Genomic DNA, 15,048 nt, shown 5'->3' with positions numbered 1-15,048 from the left:
CAATCAACTCATGACGTCATATTTAGCGAAACTTACACTTGGATATAAGAAGTCGTACTACTATACTTGAATCACACGATGAAATTGGCTTCTCTTAAGAGTTGCAAAGACTTAGCTGCAACAATAATGGGAAAAATATGCCTCCCAATCTACCCCTTTTTTAAGAGTCTCCATACACAGCCTCTTTTTCATTTGGGAGTCCAAAGAGCTGCCAGTTGAGAGTTATACATACAGTTGGTAGTTCACCCTACTGTCCAGACCGAGCAGAGTAGAATCATTCTTCTTCCACACCTTTTATTTCCACACTGATATATCACAATCAATCGAAACAAACAAAGTCAAAGATTACTCAAGAAAGAGATGGAACCAAACATAATTTAGAACATATCACTTGTAATGATTAGGTGGAGTGTTTTTGTGTGAGCAAATGATTATGTATTTATAGGTATAAGGTACTAAGGAGGATGACAATTACTTTTTAATGGCCATGGTGAAGACGAGAGAGTATGGGTAGCCTATGGTCAGTGGCCCGTTTTGGAAGAACAGTAAATGCCACAATTTAGGTTAAATTTAGGTGAGTGGCCCGTTCGTCTCAGCCCAGATCTTTCGACAGTTACAATTTTCTTTTTGCAAACGTTTGGAAGAGAAAGAGTGAGCAGAAACGAAAAAGTCTTAGTAAAACCATCTGGGCTGAGACTGGTATTACTATGAAGGGCTGAAGTTTTGTAAGGCCCTAGAATGTTTTGTTTTGAAAGGAGAAGTTTTTTTCAAATTATTGACCAGAAGGGCAGTGTCAAATAACGATTCAATTTTTTGAAAAACATCAGATAAACCAAACAAAACACAGCAATTACAAGACAACTCAAAAGGCAAATTACTTTCTAGAGTTTTTAGGATTCATATGAGGAAATATATTAAAGAGGGGGAATACCTTGATATAAACAATTTTGTGAACTTAGCAGTTGTTGAAGTAGCTGAGTCGGGTGGCTTAATGAGCTCATCATCCTCGTTGCCTAAACTAGCTGGAGAAGGGTCTCTTTTTTTTTTCCTCATCTCTCCAATCTTAGTTAAATCCAGAGAGTAGTCAGGCAATGTTCCTCCTCTTTTTTGGTCCCAATCACCAAACTGTGGCACTGATAGCGACGGATTATACTTCTGCACAAACACTAATCCGAAACAAACATATCAAGTAACTATAAAAAGGTTTCATATTTGATTCGTAGACTTAACAAAATAAAATACGTTAAAAACATAGCTATTTATAAAGCGATGCATCATGAGGCATAAAGATGAATACTCAAAGAAACAAAAGCCAAAGTTCTTAACTTGGATAAAATCACAAGATTTGATTAAATCAAACTAATTGAAGCCTTGTCAAGATAGATGAAATTGAAGCAAAACTACATGCATCATCAAACCCAATCAAACTTTTTTTTTTTGTTTACCAGAAAATAAAAGATGGTGTGTCGGGTCCCCAGTATGTGCTGCTGCTTCGTCGCTGTCATATGCTCCTGCAATTAAAAGTAATGCAGTTGAGATTCTTCCTCTGACCAAATCCACCCTCTCTTATCAGAAAGTGTTGACAGAACCGATAGAATCATAGAAGACAGAGAGGCTGAGGAGCTACGGCGCCGCTTCATGTATCGGCATCGCTTTAGTCACCGTTGCCACTTCTCTCTCCGCCACTATCTTCACCGTCGCTAAACGGAGCTGCTTCTTCTATCGGTAGCCCTTTCATCTCCGTTCAACGCTTCCCTCTGAGCCGCAGGACAAGGAAGCAGTTGCAGGTGGTGTCTATGGCTCCTGAGGAAGAGAAGCTCACTCGTCGCAACCCTCTCGATTTCCAGATTGTAATTAGATTTCCTTTTCGAAATTGGCTCTACAGATTCTTAGGGAAAGTCAAAGTTGGCTATTTTTTAATTTAATCCATTGCAGCTGGGCTGATACTGGTTTGCAGTAATGGGCTGCGTTAGAATTAAACCCAAATTTGGTTTTGTTTGTTTTAAAAAGAAATGAGCGTTATTCGTATGGAGAGTACACGTGGGGGTGCTGATATGGCTGCATCAGAAAAGAGAAAAAGATAACTTTATATATATAGATTAGATTAATAAGGAACAGATGAAGTAGTATTAGTAAAGATCAATCATTTTTAAACTAAACAATAAATACTTAGTGAACATAATTATTATATATATAAAAGTAAGGTTTTGGTCTTTCCTTATTGGTTGATTTCCATTAATTGCTTTTATTTTTATTTTTCTTTTTCTTTTTTTACTTATATTAAATGTGATGGTGACTAAGTTTACAAATTTAATCAATTCTTAGTCAATATATGAAAGTAAGGTTTTGGTCTCTCCTTATTGGTTGATTTCCATTAATTGCTTTTATTTTTATTTTTCTTTTTCTTTTTTACTTATATTAAATGTGATGGTGATTAAGTTTACAAATTTAATCAATTCATAGTCAATAAATTGTCATAACTCTAAGAATATTACCCCACTATTTGCTTTTAATTTTCTCTTTTGTCATAACTCCAAGAATATTCATATGTTTTAAAAAAACGTAACTTCTTATATGGATAGTCAACCACCTCTCTTTAGTGTGATTCCATTTATGGATAGTCAAAAAACGTAACTCCTTCTAGATTCCCAAAATTCAACAATAAATTAGAATCAACTCTCACATTTTTTTTTTCTAAATTATAATCACTTTTCATCCTATAAATATTCATTCTTTCATTCTCTCATTCTCTCATTTTCTCATCTCTTCCACTTTATCTTAAATATTGTATTTCTTTTTGTGCTTTTTGTTGTTTCTTTCATTTTCTCAATTTCTCATGAGAATTTGTTAAAAATACCCTTTTTGATATACCCCTTTTCAAAAATACCCTCTTTTTTGGTCATTTTTATTTTTGCCCTCCTTTAATTTTTAGTGACTATTTTACCCTTAAATGAAAAATATTTTAATCAATAAAAAGAAAAACAAAATTTTCCTGCCAAAAAAATTTCCGACATATTTTCCCGCCAAAAATTTCCCGCCAAAAATGTTTTTGTCAAAAAAAATTTGATAAAAATTTTCGACAAAAAAAATTTTCCGCCAAAAAAAATTTACAAGGTTTTTAAAAGGTTTTATAAGGTTTCTACCTTATAAAAGCCTTATAAACACCTTGTAAAGGCTTTTACAAGATTTTTTCAAGAGTTTTAAAAGGTTTTTTAAACACATTGTAAACGCTTTTACAAAGTTTTTAAAAGGTTTTTAAAAGGTTTTCAAATGGTTTTTAAAAAGATTTTTAAAAGGTTTTTAAACACCTTGTAAACGCTTTTACAATGTTTTTAAAAACCTTGTAAACGTTTTTATAAGTTTTTTAATAGGGTTTTAAAAGATTTTAAAAACCTTGTAAATGCTTTTAAAAAGATTTTAAAAGCATTTACAAGGTTTTTAAAAGCATTTACAATGTTTTTAAACACATTGTAAACACTTTTAAAAAGTTTTTTAAAGCGGTTACACTGTTTTTATAAAGTATAAATTTTAATATTTTTGGCGGGAAAAATTTTCTATTTTGGCGGGAAAAAAAAATTTTGGCGGGAATTTTTTTTTATTTTTGGCGGGAAAATATTTTCGATTTTGATGACTGTACATTCTTGCTGTCACTCAAAAAAGGGTAATTTGGTCATTTTGTATATAAAGAGGGGTAGTTTTCAAAATGGTCAACATAAAGGGATATTTTTAAAAAGAGGTATGGAAAAAATGGCATTTTTGAGAATGCCCCTTTTCTCATTCTCTTCCACTCTATCTTAAATACTGTATTTGGTTTTTGTGCTTTTTGTTGTTGTATGTGTTAGAAAACCAAATTAAATATCATTGCAAAAGTTTAATTTTAAATTTGAATTTTAGAGACTATATGATATGTATCTTATATTGTTTTTGATTTTTTGAAGATCCATATCTGATGTCTATTTTATTTCCATCATCTTATAAGTAATCATTCTTTCATCCTCTTCTACTATATTCATGTATCTGAAATATTTTAGAGACTATATGATATGTATCTTATATTGTTTTTGATTCTTTGTTTTAATGTATTTCTTCAATCCTTCTTTGTATTCTTATTATTTTTAATTTTTAATTACATACGTATAATAAAATTTTGGTGGCTATAAAAAACAAATATCAATGCAAATTCAACAATACTAATTTCGATCAAAGCTCAATAAGGGAATCAAGCTAAAGAAATCATCTTTGTTCATGTATATTTATTTTATTTTTAAAAATATACAATATTTTAACAAAAGAAACTATTATAATAGAATTATTAAATCAAAATTTTTAACTCTCTCTTACCTCCAAAAAATTTGTATTACATTTTTTTGTATACTCATCATTATATTTAGTTCTTTTGATCCAAAAATATAATTATATAAAGATCATTATAATGTTTATTTAATTCAAAATTTTGTAATTTAATGATTTCATATATATAAAAAATTTGATATTCCATTTCCAAAATTTTACTACAAAGAAAAAATCATTAGAATTTAACCTAGCAATATGGCTTAAATTAAAGTGTACTAAAAGAGATTAAAAATGAAATTAATCATTGGGATTTTTTATTGCATTTTATATGATTTATAAGGTTTCGCTCTCTCCTTATTGGTCCATTTAGCATTTAATTTCTAAAAAATAATATTTATTTTTAATTAAATAAAAATGTAATAATGTACATTAATCTATACTTTAAATCCACACTTTACTACTAAATTGTAACTGAAGTTACATAAATTATGAATTGACTATTTTTTACTATTCATTTTCATTCAAACACACTATAAATTATAATTGTAACTCTTCTAATTAAATAATTTTAGAAAGTAGATTAGGACCCGTGGTACACCGCGGGACAAAATTATTTATAACTAAATTATTTAAATTATAAGTTGTATTTGTTGGTTAAATATGTTATATTTTTATAATAATTGTTAAATAAACACACATAATAACGCAATATAATTTATTTTTTATATAATATTTATTTAATAATTTAATTAGATATGTCTATTCTCTGATACTGACAATGTTAACAAAATAATGAAATGATGTTTTACCCGTGTAACACCGAATTTATGATATTTTTTAATTTATATAAATATCGATAAAACTCGTCTCGCTATATAACTCGTCTCGAGATATTTTAACACACACTATATCATCTTAATTTTTAATATTTATTGTATATCTACGGTATAATATTTATCATATTTAATTTTTTAAAAGTTTTAAATATTTTTCATATTTAACCTTTTAAAAATCTTTAAAATAAAAAACCGGAATAAACCAAGTAAAAGTTTTTAAAGTTTGAATGCCTGATAAATCAAGGTTTCTACTCATTTGTATTCAGAATCATTTTGGTCTCTTTTATAGTATGACTCTAAACTATTGCCCAATTTTTTTAGACAATGTGGGATATTGTACCCGTATTTGTTATTCATCTATTGAGTAATATATGTCAGTTTTTAAAATTCTGTATTACATCATATGCAGGAAAAAATCACAATTTTTATTAACTAAATGTATTGTAGAATAATTTAAGATAATTTAATTATAAATTTAAATAAAAATGAAAAGGAATCATATATTTATTTTTGAATGAGATAGAAAGATTTCTTTATTTTTTAAAATCTTATTTATAATTAATTTTGAAGTTTATGTAACTAATATTAAAGTCAATGCATTAAATGTAAAAACTTTCCAAAAAGTATTTTTGAGCAAAAACTGCTGCAAAAATACTTGTATAGATGTAACTTACATCCCTTGAAATCCTATAAATAATTATTTTCACATCATCATCCACCATATCTCAAACTCTAAATATTTTCTTTGTTGTGTTTATGTTCTTCTATGGGTTCAAAACTCATGGTAAGAGTGTGATTATATGCTTTGTTAGATTTAGCTTATATTTTGTTCAATTTTATTTCTTTGTTTTTATGTATTTCTTCCTTCCTTCTTTGTCTTCTTATTATCTTCAATTTATAATTACATATATATAATAAAATTTTGGTGTCTGTAAAAAAAATTATGATGCAGATTCAACAACACTAATTTCAATCAAAGCCCAATGAGGGAATCAAGCTAAAAAAATCATTTTCATTCATGTATATTTATTTTATTTTATTTTTAAAAGTATGCAATGTTTTAGCAAAATAAACTGTTATAATAGAATTATTAAATACAATTTGATATTCCATTTTCAAAATTTTACTACAAAAAGGAAATCATTAGAATTTAACCTATAAATATAGCTTAAATTAAGGTGAATATAAAAGAGATTAAAAATTAAATTAATATTTGGGATTTATATTGCATTTCATATGATTTTACAGGAAATATATTTAATTGATACTTAATTTTGCAATTTAATTATTAAATGTTTTATGTAAATTTTGAATATCATAGTAAATTTTTATTTTTATCATTAAATTATTTTTTAAATAACTGGTATATTTTGATATTGTATGATATGAATAAATAAAGTGTATTATTGACATTCAGAAAATTTGTTTGTTATATATGTTTTTTAGAAAGAATTTCAAAAATACATCTCTTTCAATACCACTTTTCTGAAATAACATTTTAAAAAACTTTACTAAAAAAATTTTCTAAAAAAATTATCATAGTTTTATGATTATTATATAAAAATTAACATAACTAATACAACCCGTGCATATGCGCGGGATATTACCTAGTGGCAAATAATAGGAGCGTTGTTTTCAAACGCAGTTGCCTTCCATTGAGAGCCAGGCTCAAACCGCAGCACGGTTTCAACTTCCTTCCAGATCTGCAATCAGGAAGAAGCAACCGTGATCCGAACCGCATGTCTCTTTTTTCCTTGATATCCTCCGTAATGTCTTTCACAACCAAACTGTCCATATCTCTCTCGGAAGCAACCGATGACGTATTAAGCAGCTGAGCCCACTTTAGTATCAGATTGTAACTGATCGAACATAGAAAAACAGGAAGTTTAGCAAAAAAAAGATATGTGAGCAAAGAAGTTAAATCGTTTTAAGGAAAAAAAAATCAAAGAGATTATAGAATTTTTTTTTTAAAAAATGTAACCTCTCTAGAGATGAATTAGCGATAGTATTGTTCCTCATTTCCTGAGAAAATTGAAAAATTTCTAACGCTTCTATTGTATTGCTTTATCAATCGTTTTTTTAGCTTATTTTATTGATAACTAATCCAATCAATCTTTTTCTTCACCTAAGAAAAACTCTCACAAATCTTTAGAATATTTTTGGTACTTGTGGATTCGAATATATTACCCTATAATTAAAAGTATATCGGGTAATTATTCGAGCAATCAATCACTAACAGCCAAGATGATCTGAATGTAGTTGCGCACAAATTTGTTAATGGTGGAGTACTAAAAAAATACAGAAATTTTTATTTTGCTAAAATTCAATTTCATCAAAGAAACTGTATGTTGCTACATTTCGATTCAATTTTGAATATTCAAAGCGACAAATTGTAACCCACGATTTGATCACGATGATATATAACAAGTTTGTCGGTATAATTTAACTTAGTTTTCAGTTTTATTGATAAAATTAGGTAGTAATCTTTGCCGTAGCACGGAACAAATTTTTTTCATATAAATTTTAAATTCGTAAATGACTAAAATTATATTAACATGGGTGTACATGTGCGTACACAGGTGCTATAGTACATGTTCGTTATTTCCATTTAAATTAAAAAAATAAACATAAACGTATTTACTTTGGAACTGGAAACACGTCCATTCCCGTCCCAACTTATCACCTCTCGTACCGTCTCATCCTGTCTCATCTCGTCTTGTCTCATCCAGTCTCGTCTCGTCTCATCTCGTCTCGTTCTGTATCAATCAGAATATTTTGTCTTACGTTCGTCCTCTTTTAAATAGTTACTCGTTAGACAATATTTACTAAAAGAGATTGGGTAAGAAATTTAGATTGGATACCTGAGTTCTCTGTTGATTTTTTTTATTTAGTTAGTTGAAATTATCTAAAAAATTATAATTTTCAAAAACTATATAATTATTTTCAAAAATACCAAAATTCTTAAAGTTTTCGTTCCAAAGTTGTTAATTACCTATCGTAAAGTCAATCCTTATCCACGTTAGTAAAAGCGTGATACTTGAATTCATCTACCTTTACTTTTTATTTTGTACTTTAATCTAAATTTTTTTTCCTTTTTAAAAAAAAATACTATTCAATATATTATTTTTCATTATTCGAATTTACCCGTTTCAGTTTACATATACTCTTTCTCGTCTTAATACCATAAATAAACTGGAATTTTCTCAAATTTAATTATTGTTTTTTAAGTATATGTACTAATTAGTAAATTAAAGTATTTAAAAAATACTGGTAAAATCCCTATATTCAATCAAATAATAAACCTTTTTCGGTTGCAAAATTTAAATTGTATAATAGTAATATTTTTTCATTAAAATTACTTTGCCACTCTTTCATAGTGTTTTGTCAATATTTTGGTGTATATGTAGAATACCGCAACCCCGTACCGAAAATAAACATGATCATCATCTTCATTAGCTGGAAAATATACAATTTTTTACAATCCATCCATAATAATCAAAGACAGCCCGTGTTTGTTGAAAATGTTAAAGTAATTTTGTACCGGATGTTGAATCTCGTCCTGTCCCATCCCATCCCTTTCCCGTTCTGATCCATCCAATTAGAAGTTTTGTGTCCCGTAACCATTTTATTTTAAAGAATTATCAATATAATAATGTTATTAATAAATTTTGGCTAAGAATTTAGACGAAATACATGTATTCTCAAAAATCTCAAAATATTATCAAAAATACCAAAAATTCTCAAAATACCCGTCTGATGGTAGTAACCCGTGCTACAACACGAGACAAAGAATTATATTAACATGGGTGCTATAGCATAGGTGTGTTCTTTTTTCATGCTAAAGGTATTTATTTTAGAACGGGATACATGTCTAGTCCTGTCCCATCCCCTCACTTCCTAACCCATCCCCTCTCGTCCCGACTCATCCTGTCTCATCTCGTCTTGTCTCATCCCGTATCCATGAGAAATTTTTTGTCTTATGTTCGTTCTCTTTTAAATAATTACTCGTTAAACAATATTTACTAAATGAGATTGGGTAAGAAATCTAGACGGGATATCATATTTCTCCGTTGAATATTTTTTTTTATTTAGTTAGTTAAAATTATCCAAAAATTATATAATTATTTTTCAAAAATACCAAAATTTTCAAAGTGCCCGTTCTAAAGTCGTTAACTACCTGTCGCATAATCAAACATTATCCAAATTAGTGAAAGCTTAACACTTGAATTTATCTACCTATATTTTTTTTATTTCGTACTTTTATCTAAAAATTATGTCTTTAAAAAAAATCATTCAATATATTGTTTTTCATTATTCAAATTTACCGGTATCAGTTTACATATATTATTTCTTGTCTTAATACCATAAATAAACTGGATTTTTCTAAAAATTTAATTATTGTTTCTTAAAATATATGTACTTAATTAGTAAATTAAATTACTTCAAAAACAATGGTAAAACGTATATTCAATCAAATATTAAACCCTTTTAGGTCGTAAAATTTTAATTGTATAATTGTAACGCCCCCGAACCATCCCTACCGGCCGGACAAATCGCGGACCGGCCAGAGGTCGCTACAGAGGAAATCTGTCCACAATCCGGCCGAGGTTCCACCAACGAATTAGGTTCCCCAGCCAGTCCACCGACGGCCGCCTACCCGCTACGTACATTCCTTAGGCTTTTCAACCCTCAGGACATACGCGGCTTTGTGCTGGTCTGGACTAGACCGTACCATTCCACTTGTCCAAAAATATATAAGAAAATATTTCAATTTATTACATATATATTTTAAATGGATCGGTCTTTCTGCACTTCAAAAATGCACGGCATCTATCCAGATGATGGCATATGGATATTTGGCAGATGTGGTGGATGAATATTTACGACTGGCTGAAACAACAGCCCACAAATGCCTTGAAAAATTTGTAGACGGAGTTATAAATCTTTTTGGAGACGAGTATCTCACAAGACCTACAGCGGAAGATCTCCAGCGATTACTGAATATTGGAGACATCGCGGTTTTCCCAGAATGGTAGGGAGCATAGATTGTGCATTGGGAGTGGAAGAATTGTCCAACAGCATGGAAAGGAAAATATTCACGTGAATATGGAAAACCGACAATCGTACTAAAGGCTGTGGCATCCCAAGATTTATGGATTTGGCACGCATTTTTTGGACCATCAGGTACGTTAAATGATATCAATGTTTTGGACTGGTCACCGGTGTTTGATGATATCCTAGAGGGCCGAGCTCCGAGAGTTACATACGCTGTCAATGGACGGCAATACAAAATGGCGTACTACCTTAGTGACGGTATCTATCCCAAATGGGCAATTTTCATCCAATCCATTACACTTCCACGTGGCCGAAAAGCAAAACTATTTGCTCAATATCAAGAAGCATGCCGGAAAGATGTAGAGCGTGCATTTGGAGTCTTGCAAGCTGGATTTGCAATCGTGAAGAATCCCGCACTTTTTTGGGATAAAAAAAATAGAGAAAATAATGAGAGCATGTATCATATTGCATAACATGACAGTCGAAGACGAACGACATGACTACAATTTCTACGATCCATCAGAGTTCCATCATGGAGAAGGAAATGAAACTTCTCATGTCGATTTATCATTTTCTACAGATATGGCAACAAATCTAAATAACATGATGGGCAATCGAAATGACGTTTAAGATACACAAATGCATGATCGTTTGAAGAAAGACTTGATTGAGCATATCTAGCAAAAATTGGGTGCAACCCAACAATAAATCTTATTCCGAATTTTGTAAAATATGTTTAATATTCCGAATTTTGTATTTTATGTTTAATATTCCGAATTTTGTAAAATATGTTTAATATCCGTATTCGGTAAAAATTTTATTGTTTTCTATTTAATGTAATATAAATAATATAAATAATTGTTTTATTCATGACAGATTAGTAAAATTTGATAATTAATTAACAAAAATTAAAAATATATATTATTTAAATGATAAGCAACCTTCTTTGGGGTACTCTAGTGGAGGGATGATTTTATTTAAGTTTTAAGTTGGTTATTTTAATTATTTTATTATTAATTTTATGATTAATTAATCCTTGAGCAATTTGAGAGGAGTGCTGGAGTAATGATGCTCTAAATGTGTAACATTGGATGTCCGATGTGCTACAATTTCATATATCGAAACGCAAAAAAATAAAGAGGAATCAATATTGATGAGAAAATAATTAGGGGCGAATATAGTGGCATACGGGGGAGGTTTTTTCAAACGTAGCTGCCTTCCTCTGAGAGCCAGGCTCGAACCGCAACGCCGTTTCATCACACTTATAGTTCATCGTCCTTCCAGATCTGCAATCAGGAAAAAGCAATTGTGTTCCGAACCGCATGTCTCTTCTCTCCTTAATATCCTCCATAATGTCTTTCACAACCACACTGTCCATATCACCTTCGAAAGCAACCGATGACGTATTAAGCAGCTGAGGCCAATTTGGTATCAGATTGTAACTGATAGAACGTCATAAAAAAAAAGTGTTAAAACGAAAATATGTGAACATATAAGTAAAATCGTTTAAGAAAAAATAATAATAATAAGAGAACAGAATTTTTAAGAAAGTGTAACCTCAATGATGAATTAGCGATGGTAACACCTTTGTAGTGTATGAAAGTCTGAAAAGATCCTTTGAGACACGTATAGTAACCAGGAAGGTCTGAAGGGATCCTGATCACTAAATCCCATTTAACACTACGACGAGTCTCTGTCAGATTAAGCACCGTGAAATCCATAGATGGTATTATAATATCCGGGACATAGTTTCTGATACGCTCATCTTCTTCATGCCAGTTTTGTTCTTCCCAATGTATGAGATAAAAAAGGCCTCCAAAGAAGATGATGATGAAAAAGAACAAGACGATCAGCATCACCTTGTCTTTTTGATCTGTTTCGGGAGCTAGTTCTTCGTTCGCATAAGCCATATTGTAACGCAGAGAGAAAGAAGAGAGAAAGAGCTAGATGTGTATATATATATACACACGATTAGGTTGGACAAAAAAACGTTGATAAAGAATTGGATTATATAATATATTTACCTAAGAAGATTTAGATAAGTACATAACTGTTTTAGATTTTGGTAAATATTTTTTTTCGCTAAAACATTATTTTTTATTCTTTATTCAAAACATAAAACATTGCGAGAATCAAACGGGATCAATACTGAAAATCGTATTATTATTATTATTACTTTGTATAAAAAAAAGTACGTATCTACGTATGTATGTTGATTGCATTGTCAATTCGAGTTAGTCAGACGGAGGTTCCTTATGTTGGGCTTTAGAGCATTTGGATGTAGATGTGGATGGACTATGATGTGGCCAACTAATATAAATTACACAACCCTAGTCTCTTCCAGTGTTGAGTAATAAGTACCATAAATGATCAAAACTTAGGACTTGAGCTATCGAAGCTTGTTTGGCTAAGAATCATAGAAAGAAGGCCAAGTAATTGCTAATTATTATTTTCTTAATTAAGCAAATTAAATATTTTATTATATTTTTTAACCTACCGCCGCATCTCAAATTAAAAGTAACCGGTTGTGTATTCTAAAGTATGTTAGCTAGTCATGAGGATGACAACTAGAAGCAACTAATCAACACCTTAATCTTTTCTCGTACTCGATCTCATATCCCAACATATATATATCTTTTATATATGACAAGATTTTTTTTAACTTTACCTATAAATACGACATTTGGCGTTCTATTTTTGCGACACATGTATTTACATTAATTTGAAGTTGATCCTTTAAATTTATTTATTTAGAAAAGTATTCATTTCTTTTATCTTCCTCTATAAAATCTTTAATTATTTTGGTTTGTATTATTTAATATTATTTCATAGCAAGAATCTTTATAGTTTACTCTGGTAAAACAAAACCAAAAAATCCATTCTACAAGAATATATTTCTTCTAATTTAATTTATACGATTTGTAAATTCATCAATAATTTTCTTTTAAATTTTTTTACTCTTCGTCTATCAAATCTTTAATTATTTCTGGTTTTTAATTTAGTATTATTTCATAGCAAAAATCTCTGTAGTTTACTTTTATTAAAGAAAAAGTAATATATTTTACAAAAATATATTTATTCTATTTTGTTATTCCGATTTATAATTTTTTCACTTATTTTTATCACAAATGTAACTTTATTACTTAACTATTTTAATCAGTTTCACATGTCAATATTTACTATATATTAAACTATAGTAAAGTACAGTTGTGAGAAATTGTCAATTGGCACCATTCTATTTTTTTTACATGTATTATATTTTTCAATTTTAATGAAATAAAAATACACATTATTGCTAATCTAAAACTAAATTGTCTACACACTTTTGTTTAATTTGGGACATTTTATTTGTTCGGTTTCTTTAGATTATATTTACTTCTCTCAATCAACTACCTTTATGACATTATGAGTGGATATTTTCTTTTGTTCAAACTGTTCATGTTATGCATATGACCAAATTAATTACAATTGATATGCTTTATAATTGTATTTATTGCCATGAATGTGATTATTCAGAATAATGTGTCAATAGAATTCCTTACAAACTTCAAACAATGTTTAATGTATTATATAAGATCCAGTGCTCACATGATTAATAATGAAGAAAACGATCACGAACTATATGTCTTTCTTTTCCGATCATTTCCCATGGTATATTTTTTTTTCTTATAAATTTTTTTAAAAAAACATTATGTCTAGCAGTATGATGATTAACAGATTAATTTCTCTATGACTATTTGAAGAAATCGTTTACAAAGCCATGTCAATGTTTTTTTTTTGGTATGAGAGTCTTGTCAATATTTATTAGCCTCTTTCAAAGGATTATGTTTTATGATAGTCATGATTTAAATTTTTTGCATTGTTTTGTAATGTGATTTTTTAACTTTCAAACTATAGTTGGAAGTCTTAAGTGATGAAGATGAGCCTAATGCTTGACTCCTAAAGCACATCTCTTTGGCTTTGAACATTCACTCATAATAGTATAGTTGTAAGTCCCTTAGATTTCTCCTCTTAAGTACTCTGATCTTCAACTACAATATATTTCTAAGTTTATGTTTCGTAAATTTGCTTTGTTTTTTGTTATTAAAATTTCTTATCCCCATTACAAAAAATATTTTACTTTGCATATTGATAAAAAAAATTGAGCCTAATTTTACCATGTAATGCATATATACATGGTCAAAAGATCACGTACTTCTTTATGCCTCTTTGAAACACTTCCCAAACTTTACAACATCCTTTCGCATTACACGGAAAATATTACAGAGACCTGTTGTAAAATATTTAATATATATATATATATATATACATATTGTAACCTCAATACTTTCATCATAGACATATATCAATCATTAAAAGTGGTATAAATTAACAAGTAGATTAACCTGTACAAAAGCAAAACTACTTTTATATCGCATTGGTATTGTTTGAGTTACCAATCATACCTCATGTCTATTTTTCTGTAATCCTTACTCCATCCGTCATTATGCCGAAAAAACTTACACCATTTCCAATGGTTATCTATATTTTTTTTGTTTGAATTTTATATTTTATATTTAGGGTATAATTTTAAAGAGATGTGGTTTAGTTTTTAGAGTATAAGATTAAAAGCATGATGCTATTTTAGTATTTTTTAAATTTTTAGAATTTTAGAAATGATTTTCTAAATTTAAAACCAAAATTTATTTTTATGCAATTTGGGAAATTATCCTTCTTTTAACACACTTCATAATTATAAACAATAATTATCCTTCTTTTCAAGGTATATATAAATAATATCATGTACATTTCATATATAATTTAATGAAAAATTTATTTTATATACAAAATATTTGTTTTATAATTCATGCATTGCGAGGGTAAC

General features: G+C 29.1%; 2 protein-coding genes across 3 annotated transcripts; both read right to left on the bottom strand.

Moving 5' to 3' along the window:
- Positions 46-1,891, bottom strand: LOC104788087. 2 transcript variants are annotated; one of them, XR_768120.2, is made up of 4 exons: positions 1,590-1,891; positions 1,446-1,511; positions 932-1,166; positions 46-305 (listed from the first exon to the last, which is right to left on the bottom strand). XR_768120.2 is itself a non-coding variant. In XM_010513771.2 (4 exons), the coding sequence occupies exons 1-4, from the start codon at positions 1,638-1,640 to the stop codon at positions 275-277; spliced, it is 345 nt and encodes a 114-aa protein (XP_010512073.1). In that variant the 5' UTR covers positions 1,641-1,891; the 3' UTR covers positions 46-274. The 2 variants fall into 2 exon arrangements, 1 of the variants encoding a protein (XP_010512073.1); XM_010513771.2 differs by having other exon boundaries at positions 1,628-1,891.
- LOC104789750 lies at positions 11,350-12,094 on the bottom strand. The gene is made up of 2 exons (XM_010515397.1): positions 11,742-12,094; positions 11,350-11,626 (listed from the first exon to the last, which is right to left on the bottom strand). The coding sequence occupies exons 1-2, from the start codon at positions 12,092-12,094 to the stop codon at positions 11,350-11,352; spliced, it is 630 nt and encodes a 209-aa protein (XP_010513699.1).

This window comes from Camelina sativa, chromosome 5 (genome assembly GCF_000633955.1).
Source record: "Camelina sativa cultivar DH55 chromosome 5, Cs, whole genome shotgun sequence".
NCBI classification, from domain to species: domain Eukaryota; kingdom Viridiplantae; phylum Streptophyta; class Magnoliopsida; order Brassicales; family Brassicaceae; genus Camelina; species Camelina sativa.
Note: the sequence above shows the minus strand (reverse complement) of the source record. Positions and strands in the feature narration are given on the sequence as shown.

Excerpts from the sequence above, each read along its gene's own strand:
- LOC104788087 (XM_010513771.2), bottom strand. Across the intron at positions 1,167-1,445 it reads ACACCATCTTTTATTTTCTG|TGTTTGTGCAGAAGTATAAT; the intron begins GTAAACAAAAAA and ends GTTTCGGATTAG. Across the intron at positions 306-931 it reads ACAAAATTGTTTATATCAAG|TGTGGAAATAAAAGGTGTGG; the intron begins GTATTCCCCCTC and ends GTGATATATCAG.
- LOC104789750 (XM_010515397.1), bottom strand. The coding sequence starts at position 12,094 with ATGGCTTATGCGAACGAAGAACTAGCTCCCGAAACAGATCAAAAAGAC. Across the intron at positions 11,627-11,741 it reads ATCGCTAATTCATCATTGAG|TTACAATCTGATACCAAATT; the intron begins GTTACACTTTCT and ends ACGTTCTATCAG.